General features: G+C 42.7%; 1 protein-coding gene across 1 annotated transcript in view; it reads left to right on the top strand.

Annotated features, from left to right (window-relative positions):
• The window catches only part of col21a1 (collagen, type XXI, alpha 1), a 211,993-nt gene that overhangs the window by 49,829 nt on the left and 144,308 nt on the right, over positions 1 to 17,856 (top strand). The window contains exons 4-5 of the mRNA XM_039738189.1: positions 4,801 to 4,966; positions 5,049 to 5,274. Coding sequence (XP_039594123.1) covers positions 4,801 to 4,966; positions 5,049 to 5,274 — 392 coding nt within the window. The remainder of the gene's footprint in view (positions 1 to 4,800; positions 4,967 to 5,048; positions 5,275 to 17,856) is intronic.

Raw genomic sequence — 17,856 nt, 5'->3', positions numbered from 1 at the left:
AATCAGCAGCTCTAGTCAGGGTGTGCTAAACTGAAGTAGTGAGATGTGAAAGGTGAGACCGAAGGGGCATCTCTTATAGTAGCAGGAAGACCAGTCCACAGTTTAGGGGCCCTGTAACTAAAAGCTTGACCTCTCATTGTTATTTTATTAATCCTTGGAATCCTAAGTAGACCGGCATCTTGAGATCTTAATGTGCGCTCAGGTTTGTAAGTCATGATAAGTTCAGACAAGTAAGCCGGACCTTGGCCATTTAATGCTTTATATGTTAAAAGGAGGATTTTGAAATCAGCCCTAAACTTAACTGGGAGCCAGTGTAAGGATTTAAGAACTGGAGTTATGTGTTCATATTTTCTTGTTCTTGTAATAATTCTTGCAGCGGCATTCTGGATTAACTGGAGGCTGTATAGAGAACAGTTTGAACAGCCAGTGAACACAGTGAATCAGAAGAGGGAGAGTGTGACAATGGCCGAGAATGAGAGGCACCCTCACAGTTGGAGTCCCGACTGGCCACTTGACATGGTGCAGATCACCATTAACTCCTCTGACCAACAAGAGTCAGAGCCACCCGTTGTGTAATGGAGACAAAAACATGGCAATAAGGGGGTCTCACGCCTCCAAAATGACCATACAGCAGGCCAGGAGTCTTTCTTGGCCAGCCCTGAAGAAAAATGGATGCTGGCACTGAAAGTTCTGAAAGTAACAAAAATGCAAAACTGCCTTACATGGGAGATAAAACCCAAACGGTAATATTTACAAATTAGGAGTTAGACGACAATAGAAAAAGGATCCAAATATCAAAACGGTTCTGCCTAAAAATGAAATCCACAAGCCAAATCCAACAGTAATGAAGATCTAGAAGCAGCAAATTTCAAAAACAAAAAAAAAAAAAAAAACTTATAAAGCTCCATCAAACAAGTCCCAATGATCCACCTTCTCACTCGGACCACCAAATAAAGGAAGAGGGCGGAGCCAGCAGCAGTGACCCAAAGTTGGCTCCGCCTCTTGAGGCACCACCCACAAAGTGCATGGAGTGGAATCATATTTAGAGACCCCGTTGCAAAAATACAAACATAATATGTGTGGAAACTGGCCCGGACGCAGACAGGCAGACATTGTTAGTTCATCCAACACACGTTTATTTAGAATATTATATTATTATATACAGATAAAGTGCCACATGTAACCCCAAAACTCCCCCAAAGTCCAGGTCTCACACAATGCCTTTTCCTCCTTTCCTGTCCTCCTGAACTCCGTCTTTCTCCCGACTCAAGCCTTCGAATGGAGGGAGGCGGCCCCTTTTATGCATACCCGGACGTGCTCCAGGTGCCTCCCTATTAGCTTCCGCTGGCACTCCCAAGTGTGGCGAAGGTACCAGCTGTGCACACGGAAGCACTCCGGGTGTCCCTGGTCTTCTTCCCCCCAGCACTTCTGGGTGTAGCAGAAGTGCTGAGGGCCAGGGCTCCTCAGCCATCCGGGTGCCCTCTGGCAGTGACCCTGGGCCCCTATAGGGATAAGCTTCTAAGCATTGTTCATGTGGTCCCTGAAACCACCAGGGCGGTTGCCCCCTCTCCAGTCCTCCTGGGTGTCATGGATGGGTACCACCCCCAGCCACTTGCCACACATGAAATGACATGACTGTTTTGGGGTTTATGCATAACCTGTTTCCATGGAAATCAATCCAATAATGCATTGGGGCAGCACAGTGATGACTTCATCGGTATAAAGGTCACCGGAGTCATTCCTCCATATCCAAAACTGGATAAAAACGATAACTTTTTTGCATGCAGTCTTTATTTTTCATTTGGTTCTTTATATCTTCAATATTCCTTTTCGACGTTGGTTTCTGGTTAGTGTTTTGGACTCTGTTGATCACATTTCTGATTTCCACTTTTGACGTTCCCATCATTTCTTATAGTACATCTTTTCTCAGGGTCTGTTCTCTTAAAAAATCTTTCACTGACTTCTTTCAGTGAGTATAATATTCTTAAATATTCCAATTATATAAAAAATGTGCAAATAGAGAAGGGATTACCGTAAACCCTTGGCTAGAAGACCAAAAGGGCAAACAAGGCGGAGGAGGATGAGGAGGAGGTTAGGAGCATGCGTTGATACAGGGCATTGCTGCACCCACCACATGACAAACCACCTCAGGATCCCAGATTAGGACACGAGTGCAGCCATGCAACGTGTGACACCTCAGCACCATACGAATTCAAATGGAATGGAACCGTGGGAGGTTTTTATGGTGGCACAAAAGCTCTGAATAGGAAAAGAAAGCTCAAAGAGCAGAAAGACACAAAAGGAGTTGCACAAAAAAGGGAAATTCAGGAACAAACAGACCCCCCAATACACAATCTGAGGAGAACAGGGTGTGAATATCAGAAATCCAGTAATCCAATAACAACGATAAGCAAAACCCAGGAGAACTCGCCAACAGGCAGCCTATACAGCATGCTGCCATTAACTGCCTGCCTCCTCTGCCTTTATTAGACTGGGGGCGGTGCCTACAGGAAGATTGACAGGTGGCTCCACCTCTTGGGAAACCACCACAAAACACAATGCACTTGGTAGAACCAATTCTCACACATAGAACTAAAAGATAAATGAAACTGGCAAAAAATTATGCAAATAGCAATATTGTAATGGTTTGTACACCAGTGAATTATTTAACAAGGGTTTCACATACTGTATGTGTCGTAGATTTATACTTTTTGAGTCTTTAATTTAAAAAACACATTTTTTGGATTTAATAGACGTATACTACCAACAACTAAGCCCAGGGCTGTTACACAATCAGAATACTGCTAGAGTAATAACGGTACTTATTTGACCAGAGCAGCATATGATAAAAAGCATTAAAGCAATGAAAGAAAAAAAAAAGGATATTTACATATTAACAGACAAAACAGTTTAAACGTCTTTCCCCAAACAACAAGTACAAGTAACAAGAATTAAAGACAAACATTCACAAATTAGGGTGCGAGATGCTCCCGCTGGAGATAACCCGATTTCCCCAAATCATCCCAAGTGGCTTTATTGTCCTTACAGTTTAAGAGGACGCTGAAAGGCCGGATGCCCAATGTAGTACAGTGGCAGCCAATGCCAATAACGTAAATGTTCTGTCCTACCGGTCCATTGGTCGATTCGCTCCAGTGAAACTACAAAAAAAAGTTTGTCTTCAAAGACGAGTCTCCCTTGCAATCCTGCGTAAAAAAAAGTTGGCCCATGAGTGGATTCTTGACGCTAACACACTGTTGTTCCTCATGTCTCCCTATCTCTCTAAATCATCTTCACCTCCAACTGTCCTGTCCATGCTGTATCTTCCCCTTAACAGGGATGTGCGGTCAAGGGAGACAGGGGAGGCAGAGCCTCACCTGTCATTATGAAAAGTAAAAAAATGAATGATGATAACATAAAATAAATGTGTCCACTGGTCTGTGCTATAAATTTGTTTTCTGTATGATTCCAATAATTTTGATCATTTTTATATTGAACATTTCCTGTTCAAATACAGGGGAGAAACATGAGGTGCGGTAGCGACGAGCCTCACCTTTCCTCAGACTGCGCTCTCTTCACACACGGGGCTGTTGCATGTCATTGGCGTGTGCCTGTCGCTGTCTCTCTGTATGTCTCAATATAAGGTTTGCAAACACGTGTATTATATACCCTGACTTTCCACAGTCTGGCTAATATCTTTAATGAATGTGTGTGACATATTTAGTCTTGCTGATCAAACATAAAACCGCAGTGAAATGGCACAGGGTGAGGCAGACAGTACCGTGCCGCCCTGAAGGGGGAGCATGTGAGCTCAACAGGCACTCGTTGCTGCTGTTCTTCTACTCAGAGGCGCCAATAAGTTAGCGACATCAGAAAGTCAAGTGCACTGCAGCGGTCTGTTTATTTTTATTTTTTTCTTTCCAACTGACTGCCAAAATGGAAGATTAAGACTTTTAAAACTAAAGGAAAATAAGGAGGACTTTTATAAGAAAGTGATGAGGATTTGCGTGGAGAAGGATAGGCGCATTGGGCTTCATTTGCAAATAATGGTAAGAACATCAACGGTTTTCAGTTTTATAAAAAGCGGGATCAGACTAAGAAAAAAACAATCCAATATTTAAAAACTAAATTTTGACCTTAAATAAAATATTCTTTCTTCTCATCCTTTTGTTGAAATTGATTAAAGCATCAGAATGAAAAGCTTTTAAAAACAACTAAATATTTCAATTAAGGTCAAAATTGAAATCCGTTTTTTTTTGTACACCACTCTATACTTTCATTTGTATTGAATGTGTGTGAATTGTGGAATCGCAACAGCAAATTTAGAACACATGGAAGGTGAGGAGCAAATGCGCTCTCTCTCTCCGCTATAAACGTAACGTTCTTTCTTAGCCAAATATGAGCCTTACCTGCTGTATGAGTGTGTAAAGAATGAGATATGAAACATAACCAATAGGCAATGTGCATGCTGGCTGCCAATTGAATCGTCAATAAGCTACTCTTTGGAGTTCATAGATTTGTGAATCTCACTCTGAAGGAGTCAGCGCCTCACCAGCCATGAACCTCACCGCACGTCACTGCCCCTTAAAGGTGTAGTTCCCCATTTTCAGTGAACCCTCAGCAACCCATTTCCTGAGGTACTCCTAAAGAAGACGCAAACTAACACAGGGACATTAGCACATATGGCACTCCCTACAGGCATTCATGCTACCGACTTGTATATTTTTCTTTCCTTCCACATTTCGCTAGCACTTTCCATAAAGTTTCTATCAAGTTTCTAATGTCCTTTTTCTTCTCTTTCAGAAACCGTGTGTCCCTCTAAAATCCCAGTGGCGGCCAGCGATGAGAAAGGGTTTGATATTCTCATCGGTGTTGACATCAACAAAAAAGCCAAAAGAGTTCCGGGGTCGTTTGCCACAAAGAGAGCCTATCAGGTGACCCAACAGGTGGACTTGACGGAACGGACACGGTAGGTTTCGTTCTGCACTTGTTCCCTTCTTCCCCATTTAGCTGTGCTGGGTTTTTCATTTATGATGTTGCCCTCATTCCAGAAACATATTTCCCGATGGTCTACCTCCGTCGTATGTTTTCGTGGCCACGATGAGATTTAAGAGTCCGCTGACCAGAGAAAACTGGGATCTGTGGAGAATCCGCGCCCTGAACGGAATGACGCAAATTGCCGTGACGGTAATGGGCCAAGAAAAGTCGGTGCAGTTTTCGACGACGAGTACAGAAAATGGCGTGCAGACGGTGACCTTTACGGCAGCTGAGATGAAGGTATGCCACTTGAACCGCTTGTTATGTGTTGTCTTTTATTTATATTATTGGAGGATGAGTGAGACTCAGCATGTTCATTACTGGATTGTTCTACTATCACACCTTGAGCTCAACACACAGCACACACAGAGATCCTGTTTTCACAACTGCGATGCCTACTTCTCTAGAAGTCCACATACATGCGGAAAGAACAACGTACTGTACGTCTGTCCCCAGATCTAACCCAGAGCTTTAATGCCACATTGGTCCCCAAGAATACCTCAAACACATGAAGGCCGACACACTCTACGGTCATCGGCCATGATTTCTTACTTCTTCAGCACTGTTTCTTGTCGAAGTGCCGTCTTCAGTCTGACAATCCTGTAGGTCATGGGTCCTGGAGGGCTACAGTGGCTGCAGGCTTTCATTCTAACCATCTTCTTAATTAGTGACCAGTTTTTGCTGCTAATTAACTTCTTTCATCTTAATTTTAATTAACTTGACTCAGTCCCCTTAGTTGTTTCCTTTTCCTTAATTAGCAGCCAAACAATAATGAGACAAAAAAACGAGGTGTCACATGACCAGCTCACCTGTGCCCATCACACAATATCTGAAAATAAAAGTGAAGGTCTCAGTAAGGTTGATCTCTCAGGTCACTAAAACATCTTGATGGCACTCAAAAAACAAGCTTAATTAACAGAATGAATGGGATTCTCATTAAAAATCTAGTTGGAGTGAAATTGGTTGGAGTTTGAAGCCCCAATTTAGCTGGTCATTTGTTGGCTTGTTTCTCATTTCTGTTTGGCTGTCATTTAATGAAGAAAACAATCAATTCAGAGCACTGAATCTTTAAAAACAGGGCTATTAAAATGAAGGGAGAAAGAATTTAATTAGCAGTGAAAACTGGTCACTGATTAGGAAAAGGGTTAGAATGAAAACCTGCATCCACTGCGGCCCTCCAGGACTGGAGTTCGACACCCCTGCTGTAGGTGAATATCATATATCAATTCTCATACGCGTTTTATGTCAATTATGTGAGTTATTATTTTGCATTTTTTTTTTGGAAATTCACTTATCATGTGTAATCTGTGCTCTGTCCACGCAAATGGATCTCCATTCCCTGTGTTTTGTGGGTGGAGCCCCCAGCAGGCGGGGCCATTATGATGTCACGGCTGCTGGCTCCTCCTTCCGGCTATTTATTCCAGTCTGAAGTGTGAGCCAGTAGTTGAGTAGTGCAGATGTTTCAGAGTTTTACTGTAAGTGTTGTTTTTCCTCTGGATTTTTTTATTCATGTTTTGGATTTCTCTTACGGCTTCTGTATTGAATTTAGAATATTAGAGAAATCCAAGTGAGAACAGGCCATGCAGCCAGGCCTATCCACTTAATGCGCCCAAAGTAAAAGTTTTGAGCGTCCTTAAAGTTCTGTGTGTCTGTTATTCTCTATGTGAGGAAAAACTTCCTCATTTTTGTGTGAAATTTCCCCTTCACAAGTTTCCAACTGTGTCCCCGTGTTCTTGATGAACTCATTTTGAAGTCATCGTCTCGATCCACCGGACTAATTCCCTTCATCATTTTAAACACTTCAGCCATGTCATCTCTTAATCTTCTTTTGATTAAACTGAAAAGGCTCAGCTCTTTTAATCTTCCCTCATAACTCATCTGTCGCAGTCCTGGAATCGGCCTTGCTGCTCTCCTCTGGAATTCTTTGCTTAGGATTCCCTATTAGGCAACTCCTTTTTTGCCGGCTTTTGAGCATTTAACTTGTATTTCTCTCTATTCCTTCTAATACATCTTTTATTTGGAAGGTGTTTCCGATAGGGGGTGATAGCTACCTAGTTGGAATAAGTTCTTTTGTAATTGCGGCGTTTTAAGTAACCGAAAACTACACTATATAGATATGATATTAAAAGGCGATATCCTTCCCATAGTGATAGGGCGGTAAACATCACGTAAGAGAAAATAACTTAGCTTTCTTTACTGATGATTTATGCGGCATTAAAGACGGGAAGCCATAGCAAGACAATACCAAGGTGGGATTTTGATCTATACAGTCTGCCATTTTTCGTCGCTGTGCTGGAAGGCTTTTCAGGACGGATAATGATATCACCCATCTGTCTGTCGGCTTCAAAGTCTTTTTATACTGTCTTCTCCACGTGCAGGCCCTTACTTAGGTAAATAGTCCATTTCCAAACAAGGAAAGAAGATTTTGTGTTGACTGTTAACAGATGACAAAATAATACACAACTGTCTTTAGGCTGACTATCCATTCCTCCAGCTGTCTTTGTCTATCTTGTCCTATGCTTGGCCCAGCACTTCTGAATGCTGAGAGCCCCTGTGTGCCAACTTTGGCCTGGCCTGTACATGTGAGTGGACTTTTAAAGTGACATTAACTGTAGCTGCCGAAATAAGGTATGGTCAGGCACGGGTAAAACGCGTGTCTAAAGAAATCTCACAGTCCAAAAGTTTGTTTTGAAAATATTTAGTGAAAGTTAAAAGCAAATAATTCACACAAGAACAAAAGTAAAAATAGTTACACACGTAGAATAAAAGGCAAAAAAAAATGTATCTTGTCTTAAACTTAGCTTTTCTTGAGAAACTTTAGTTATTTCTGTACTTAAAAGTTCTTTACTTTTATTTCTCTATTTAAAGATTCTTAATTCTTTTATACTTAAAGATTCTTAGCTTCTTCTTCTGTATGCTTTAAGCATACGGCACAGCACATGAATTAAGTGCTGTTTTCTTACATATTTACTTCACACACTCAAAAGGCCCGTAAGCCGATTGGCACATAGACATGTGCCCAGGCACGGTTTAAAACCATATGCCTTCCATTCCTTACTCATGGCAAAGCTGTCACTAACTGAAGATTATTGTTTTAGTCAAAACTGTTAGAAATGGCAGGAATATACCAATCCAATTCTATTTGCGAGGGTTATAGGAACCTCCCATATTTTATGCATTATCATCTAGTAAAATATTCATGAATTTTATAGAACTAGCCTTATATTCTTATTACAGAAAGATTTTGTTACTATTACTGTGTATAAAGTGGAGGATTAATGGTCATCCTTCTCCTCGAGGAGCTTTTGGACACATTTTGAGACATTTAAGTTTGTTTTGAGGTGAAAATCCCTTTTGGGCCTGCAGAGCTTAGAGGCAGGCCACTGGAGTTAGGATTAAGCTCCACTGGGGTGAGGCCTTTTCTAGGTAGCCAAAGGAAGCCTGGCCTGGATGGTAAAGTGTTTTATTGAGCATTTGGAGGCCTCACACCCTTTTGCCATGTCTGGATCTCCGGTTCACAACAGTAAAAGGAAATGAAAATCTCCCCTCCACCAAGCACCCTAATATTTGCATTATTAATTTAATTTCTCTAGATATAAAGACAAAGCGTAGAAATGTAAAAGTTACAAGCTATTTATTAAATTACAAGCTGTCCCCCTCGGCTCTGGCCACGTAGTAGTGAAACTTTAACAAACAATAAACTAACAGGTATCGCTAACTAAGCGGAGGGAAGGTGCACTCCAGAGTGCAGAGGTAGAGCGACTCGAACGCCCAGTTTCATCGGCAGACGAAATAAACACAAATGAAAGAAAAAGAAAAAACACGCAAATGCGTCTGTTACCCGGTCTGGGGTTCCTCCTTCCCCAGAGTTAATTTCGTGCTGCACAGTGCAGCTTACTCGGGTCTTCTTTAGGCAGCGCTTCCTTTATGGCGAAACACCCGGAAGGGGCGGGGCTAAATGCTCTTATTGGACCGTCTCCCGGTGCTGTGAGGGAAGAAGGGAAACAGGACAAAGTCAGCGGTAGCCCCCTTGTCGTCTTATTACATACCTTTCCCCAACCCTCAGAGGAGTCCTTCCTCACCCATGCCTGATGACGTGCGGATGACACAAGAGAACACCAGGATGCTCTAACAGTTATGTTATTACTTTAATTACTCAAGATGTAAAGACAAAGTATAGAAATTTAAAAGCAACAAGGTATTTATTAAAGCAGGGGTGCCCAATATGTGGATCGCGATCGACCGGTAGATCGGAAAGGTAGTGCAGGTAGATCGTGTTGCATTCAAAAAAAAAATTTTTAAACGTTAGTCTATCTTTATGTTGTGCCACGCCGTGTGGTTCGTTTATTTGAAAGCATGTAGATCGGGGTAATTACATTCATGGCATTCGTTACCTGGTAGGTAACCACTCATACAATCAGACTGTGATCCAGACTACGAATGTAATGAAAATATATATATATATATATATATAGCAAAATACCCGCGCTTCGCAGCGGCGAAGTACTGCCTTAAAATTTTTATTAAGAAGAAAATTAAACCTTTTTAAACTGAGGGAAAATATACCAATAATTATTTGTGGATCTCTTTGTATGCCACATTGTGAGTTCGGCCCTCCGGTTGTAATCTGACCAAGCTGTGCGCTGAGCTTACTCTTGAGCATGTAACGTACAGTCGGCCATGTGAACAGTAATCTTGTCTCAAATCTCACAGCTTGGACTGCTGCTGTCATAATCAGTTTGAGTTTCATGGTTTGTTTCAATTACAACAGTATTTGCAGAATTTGTTGTGTTGAAGTGACATTCGGCATCTGTCAAGCGTTGTAAGCACACAACCGGTTTCATCGATAACTTCACATCCAGCTTTTGAGAGTTTAAACATTCATAAACATCAAAGTGTCCACTACTGAAATCATATATATATATCTATACTAATAAAAGGCAAAGCCCTCACTGACTGACTCACTGACTCACTCATCACTAATACTCCAACTTCCCGTGTAGGTAGAAGGCTGAAATTTGGCAGGCTTATTTCTTACAGCTTACTTACAAAAGTTAAGCAGGTTTCATTTCGAAATTCTACACGTAACGGTCATAACAGTCGACAACATCCGCCATGTTGAACGTTCTTATTCATGGCCCCATCTTCACGAAATTTGGTAGGCGGCTTCCTTGCGCTAACCCGAAACCGATGTACGTACTTATTTTGGTGGTATGACGCCACTGTCGGCCGCCATATTGAATTTTTCAACAGTCTTTGCTACTTATGCGCCCATCTTCAAGAAATTTGGTACGCGGGTTCCCAACGCTAACTGAATTCTACTTACGTACATATATACGTCCATAGCCTGCAGGTCCGTCACCGTGTGAGGCGGCGTTGGGTCCCCCAGTCCGTCGCTCCGGTCTCTACATTCCCTTCCTTCCATGTCTCCCTACTGATAACTGCAGCCTTTTTATTTAATCCACGGCTTCTCCGCTGTTTTATTGTTCGTTTATTACGATCATAGTTATTGTGTAGGTATTTTACACTTGCTTTACATTGTTCAGGTACCCATTTCCTTTACCGTTCCAACTGTACCCCCATTACCATGTCTATCGAGGTGATCATCATCGATCAAAGAACTGTCACTTACCGAGTGGTTTCCATGCCCGGAGATGGCACCTGCCTTTTCCAATCTCTGTGTTACATATTGCACGGCCATATCAGGCTCACTCTTGATATCCATTGTGTCTTATGTATTGAATGACTGGCACAGGTTCAAGGTGTGGACTGATGACGGTACAGGAGATAATTAGACTACACAGGAGCACTAGAAGAGTGAAATGCTTAAGCCCTTCACCTATAGATCTGCATGTGAGTTGATGGCTGCCGCTGAATTGTTCGGTTGTCACTTTCAAGTGTACCGAAATGGCCAAATATTTTACACCTTTCGACAACCGCCAATGCCTCTTAAACATCTTAGATTCACAGGTGACGATTTCAGTATTGGACACTTTGATGTTTATGAATGTTTAAACTCTCAAAAGCTGGATGTGAAGTTATCGATGAAACCGGTTGTGTGCTTACAACGCTTGACAGATGCTGAATGTCACTTCAACACAAGTCCTACAAATACTGTCGTCATTGAGACAAACCATGAAACTCAAACCGATTATGACAGCAGCAATCCAAGCTGTGAGATCTGAGACAAGATTACTGTTCACATGGCCGACTGTACGTTACATGCTCAAGAGTAAGCTCAGCGCACAGCTTGGTCAGATTACAACCGGAGGGCCGAACTCACAACGTGGCATACAAAGAGATCCTTAACAAATAATTATTGGGATATTTTATATCAGTTTAAAAAGGTTTAATTTTCTTCTTAATAAAAATTTTAAGGCAGTACTTTGCCGCTGCGAAGTGCGGGTATTTTGCTAGTATATATATATATATATATATATACATATATATATAAATATATATATATAATATAGCATTTTTAATGTAGGTAGATCATTTTGACCTGGTCATTTTAAAAGTAGCTCGCAAGCCAAAAAAGTGTGGACACCCCTGCATTACAGTATAATAATACCAGTAGAAGAAGGAAAAGAACCGGGAAAGGCAAAGAGGAAGAAGATGGAATCGGGGTGCTCAAGCCAGCACGGGGTGAGGAAGCAGGAGGTCGGTGGCCAAGCAGAGGAGTGAATGATTAGCACTCCACCCCTCCACTAGTAGTGGGGTTTTGTGAGTAACGGTTTGGACATCAAACCCTGAGTTTGTGGGTTCAAATCCCACTACTGACACCACTGTGTTACCGCGAGCAAGACACTTGATCTGCCTGGACTACAATTGGAAAACCAAAAGAAGAAAAGGAACCAGTTGTATTAGAAATCTTGTAAGTCACCTCGGATAAAGGCGTCAGCCAAATAAGTACATGTAAATGAACAGTTTAAAAGGATCAGGGGACAAATGTTGAGCTCTCCTATGGGATCCAGTAGATACCATAAAGGACGGGGGGATGATTGGGAGGACCGACTCTGAGCTCCGTAGGAGATGCCAGAGAACTGGAAGCGAGGACCGCAAATGCAGGGGTCCCCAGCAGCTATAGGGTGAGTTGGGGAGATGAAGAGAATACACGCTGGACGGGGAAAGTAAGAGAGACACAAAGGGAGGTGGAGGAAAGGAAATCGAATTTCTGCAGGTTTTTTTCGGAATGTTTATTTGACGTTTTGTTTTTTTACAGACAACACCTGTTTTTAATGATCAGTTGTTGACTTGATTTATTTAATACAGTGAACATATTTTACACTTTGGGGATCTGAATTCTGGACTGGTTTCTTAATAAAAGCACTACTGACTCACCCTGGTCAAGACCATTGACGATTGTGGGTTCAAGAGGGACATGGCAGCTGCAGTTAACCCGGACCATCACAGTTACGTAGATGTACTCCGTAATATTGCCATCCATATATTGCTTTTTCCAAATGCCTTTTAAGAATTAAATTTTGTTGCACAAGTCTAATTAGTTGTTATCCTTATATATAATTCGATACTATCTGTATGTTTGGTGTTCACGTCAATACCTGGACTCAATACAACCGTGCAATGGGACTCTGCCTCTGTAGTTAGAGCATAACGTGGCACACGTGGACGCAGTATTGCAAGATTGGCTAAGAATGTTCGAATACTTCAGTGACGCTGCTGGACGGCCGAGTATAGTAAGTCAGTGTTGGTTCAGCAGATAACAGTAAGTTCGGTAGGTTTCTGGAACGTTGGTTTGGTAGGGCGTACTTTCCAAGACTAACATCATCGACTGACTTAAACCCTTCGACAGCTCCAGAACCGCAAGTAATTTAGAACGTATCGCCATTTGCTTGGTACGTCAAAATCTATCTTTGGGCAGTTCGGTTTTGGCATCCGTCCTTCTGACATCTATTGGCAAACTGAGTAATGACGGCTGGGTATTCGGTCATTGTTTAAGTTTTAGCCGATCTCAGATGTAAAATGAGCACGCCAACATAATTATTATTCCAAGTCGTAAAATACGGTTTGTTTTGAAAATTTGTTTGCCGGAAAAAAATCAAATGAGGTGCGCCGAAGAGCCGAGTTCACGTCTCGCAGCCCCGTTTAAACAGGAAGCTCTAGAAAAGGTTTATTTGAACCACAAATCAGTGCCATGATAACAAAATCATTTCAAGGACTTAAAAAAAACAAATAATTCTTTGCAGAGAAAGTATGGATCTCACAAACGTAGAATTTGTAGCCCGATTTGATCAGGCTCCCAGTCGCTAGTTTAAATTAATTCTACAACAATTCTACAAAAGACCAACCAATGGAAACCCATGCAGACCATGCAGGGGGGGATACAGGACATGAAACCCATTCTCCATAATGTGAGGCAGCAGTGTTACCACTGCACCACCGTGCCACTTGTAATAAAATGTATCACTAAAAATAATTGTGATGCGCCGTCTGTTAGAATGACAAAATGCAATGCATTTTATTGCTAGCTGCATTACAAAATCCATTCCACTAGATGGTGCACCGCAAATTTTAACGTCGATTATTTACATGTCAACCCGTCGTAACGCAGCTAGCATATATAAATAAAATGCTGACTTCTTTGCTAGAAAATAAAAATAAGTTTAGTTCATTTTTCGGAGGACACTAATTCTGTTTTTATCTTTTTTTTTAATAAATACCAGTGTAATGAGTTTACATTTCAAGGTGATGTAAAGCAGATACAGACATGGCTGCAGCATGTGGTATTTTTTACCAGAAATGGCAGAACATCTGGATATTGGTACACAACAGCAGACCCCTGGCACTCGGCCCTTAGCAAGTCCTTCCGGCCGATGATAAGATTACACTTCAAAACGATTTTCTGCAATAGCAGAGCTGGGGTCCAGCGGGTTAGGCAACCTCTACTTGTCTGTCGTCTTGATGGCTGCCGCTTAAAAGTGAAGTCTAAAGCGAAGTGTCCCAACAGCCCCCATACCCAAGGGCATATACAATACAATACAATACAGTTTATTTTTGTATAGCCCAAAATCACACAGGAAGTGCCGCAATGGGCTTTAACAGGCCCTGCATCTTGACAGCCCCCTTGACCCTCTGAGAAGACAAGAAAAAACTCCCAAAAAAACCTTGTAGGCAAAAATGGAAGAAACCTCGGGAAAGGCAGTTCAAAGAGAGACCCCTTTCCAGGTAGGTTGGGCGTGCAGTGGGTGTCAAAAAGAAAAAAGGGGGTCAATACAATACAATACACAGAACAGAACAAACCCTTAATACAGCATAAAAATAAAGATTTTAAAAGTACGGAGCAGAATTTAACAGTAGATGATATGACATAATTAGATTTGGATATTTTTAGAGTCCTGGAGACCTCATCCATCAAGCTGCCTCCCCATTTGGCCATTCCACGGCTGAATCGTTGCTCCGATGAAAGGGCCCCTCTTTCCCATGATTCCTGTGATCCTCCATCAGGGATGACTTTAGCACAGGCAGGCAAACAACTTGGCAGGTGGGCCGTGGCACCAATTGCCACATTTGGGTACCGAGAACAGAAACAGAATAGGTGAGGGTTAGTAATCAATTCTAACTATCATGTTACTTATGTTTTAGTGTTAATGACTAACAACAGGGATGCAGTCTGTACAGTTCATCAGCAGCTCTAGTCAGGGTGTGCTAAACTGAAGTAGTGAGATGTGAAAGGTGAGACCGAAGGGGCATCTCTTATAGAAGCAGGAAGACCATTCCACAGTTTAGGGGCCCTGTAACTAAAAGCTCGACCTCCCGCTGTAATTTTATTAATCCTTAGAATCCTAAGCAGACCGGCATCTTGAGATCTTAATGTGCGCTCAGGTTTGTAAGTCATGATAAGTTCAGACAAGTAAGCCGGACCTCGGCCATTTAATGCTTTATATGTTAAAAGGAGGATTTTGAAATCTGCCCTAAATTTAACCGGGAGCCATATCAATCAGTACAATATTAAAAATGATTATTTCTGCCAAGAGCCGGGGGCTGAGGGGTTATTTAAAGCTACAGCATAACCCTGCCGTAACCTGTTCTTTTCAGTCTGGCAGGTTGATTCCAAGGCTTCGCCCCCTTAGGGGGGCAATTAAAGATGAAAGCAAATGGCGTTTTATTATCCGTGCGTCTTTCTTTTTCAAACGTTGTGTATGAAATATCTCGCCACTGATGAAATCTTTTTATCTCGCATTGTCTCTGAGAGTTCTGGTAACTGTCGTGTGAAACAGAAGCCAAGAACGTATTTCTGACTGTGTATCTTTTCATCTCTCCCTTTTCATTTTGGTTTTTATTTTATTACTATAATTATGAGATGTCAAGCACATCTGAGCCCCAAGCGTCAGTGCTAGGCCTTCTCCTCTTTTCCCTGTACTCCTCCTCCTCCTCACTAGGTTCTATCATCCTGTCCCATGGTCTCTCTTATAAGTGCTAGGCTGATGATGCCCAGCTATACCTGCCATTCCCTCCAGATGACCACACAGGACCTCTGCATGCAGGGCTGTCTTAACAGCTGTGACAAAGGCGCTATACAAGCACTCAGACAGATGCAGGAGGCACATTCATAAAACAAAGAAAATGTTTTCTTTTCTTCTTCTTCACCTGTGGGCAACGCCTTCCCTGTTCCTACAGGCACAACACAATCCCGACACAAGCACAATCCACACAATATTTTTCTTTCTTCTCCACACCTTTCTGGTAACCTTTGTCTCCCTCCTCCAGACTTTGGCTCCCGGATTGGCGGCTGCTGGCTCCTTTTATAGCCCACCCGGAAATGCTCCAGGTGTTTGATGACCCATTTCAGGCTGCACTTCCAGGTGTGGTGGAAGAACCGCCCACATGGGCTCAGGAACCAGTGCAGTGACCCCTGGTGGTGGCCACAGACCAAAATCCCATCATGCCTGTGGCCCCGATGCAACCCGGGGGCTGCCATCTAGCAATTCCAGGGGGCGTTACTGTCCTGACCAAGCTTGCTCCCTCGGTCCTTACATTGAAGAGGCATCCTGGCCGGACATGAACCCCGGGCATCTGTGACACAGCATTATAGGCCTCCGGGGCAAAGCAGTGCACTTGGGCCCCTACCTACACAATCACTCAGCGAGTCACAACATACACAGATTAGGAAGGGGACCCCCAGGCAACTGCCCGGCATACCCATGCGTTAAGACGGCCCTGTCTACTTGTGTCACTGACACTCGACTTGGGTGAAGGAACTAGAATCTTCTTGTTATCCCAGCTCATCCATCTATTCAGCACCCCATCACCATTCAGCATTCTTAATTATTACCTGCCATGTCAGTATGCAACCTTGGGGTGGCAATTGATGACCAGCTGCCCTTCAAGGACCAGTCTTGCAGATTCACTCTGTACAATCTCCACAAGATCAGATCCCATCTGACAAAATTTGCAGCACAACACCTGGTCCAGGCTCCAATAATAATAATAATCCATTTTATTTATATAGTGCCTTTCCAATACTCAAGGCTCTAGTTTTGTCACGTCTGCACTATTGCAATTCTCTTCTGGCATGAGGACCAGCGTGTGTCACGAAGCCACTGCAGATGATTCAAATTGCAGCGACATGTCCGGTGGCGGGCACACGTCACTCCTCTCTTCAGATCTCTGCACTGGCTTCCTGTAGTGGCAAGCATTGAGTTCAAATCTTTGATGCTTGACTACAGAGTGGTCAATGGGTCTTCCCCCTCGATATATACGGAGACACTTGGGAGGTCCTGTGCTTCTCCTCGACCACTCAGATCTGCTGATGAATGGCATCTGGTGATGCCGCCTCTGCGTGGCATCAAATCTCACTCCAGACTCTTCTCATCTGTAGCTCCTGGCTGGCTGGTGGAACGAGCTGCCCACCACCGTTCGAAACTTTGACTTTCTCAATGTCTTCAAGAAGCATTTGAAGTCCCTCTAGTTTGGTGAGTCTAACTGAAATTGACTGTTAGGTTTTGTAAATCTGGGACTTGTAACTCATTTGGGGTTCTGAGCTTCTTGCTTGTGATGATCAATTTTGTCCCCATCATCCTGTCACACTTGTCCCCAAACAGTACCTCATACTGATGTTACTTGATTACGTTGACCTCTTTTCATTCTCAATGGCAACACGAACTGGATGATCTACAAGTCTCCGACTTAAAGTTTAAATCCAAACAATATATTCGATCTCTTTTCGCTGTTCCGTTATTTCACCGAGTAATAATTTCCGTTTGTTTGCGCTAATGCGATCTTTCCTATCCTTTTTTTAAGACTTTCGTATTTTCGGACTTCCATTATCTCTAGCCTGCTCTGCATGTGTACCACACCAATGTTTTTGAATTCTTTAAGACGTTCTATTTTGTCATCTACTCTTTGTCCTTGATTCAAATTGCAGCGACATGTCCGGTGGCGGGCACACGTCACTCCTCTCTTCAGATCTCTACACTGGCTTCCTGTAGTAGCAAGCATTGAGTTCAAATCTTTGATGCTTGACTACAGAGTGGTCAATGGGTCTTCCCCCTCAATATATACGGAGACACTTGGGAGGTCCTGTGCTTCTCCTCGACCACTCAGATCTGCTGATGAATGGCATCTGGTGATGCCGCCTCTGCGTGGCATCAAATCTCACTCCAGACTCTTCTCATCTGTAGCTCCTGGCTGGCTCGTGGAACGAGCTGCCCACCACCGTTCGAAACTTTGACTTTCTCAATGTCTTCAAGAAGCATTTGAAGTCCCTCTAGTTTGGTGAGTCTAACTGAAATTGACTGTTAGGTTTTGTAAATCTGGGACTTGTAACTCATTTGGGGTTCTGAGCTTCTTGCTTGTGATGAT

Source organism: Polypterus senegalus, chromosome 16, assembly GCF_016835505.1.
Source record: "Polypterus senegalus isolate Bchr_013 chromosome 16, ASM1683550v1, whole genome shotgun sequence".
NCBI lineage: Eukaryota > Metazoa > Chordata > Cladistia > Polypteriformes > Polypteridae > Polypterus > Polypterus senegalus.
This window is presented reverse-complemented; position numbering and strand designations above follow the sequence as displayed.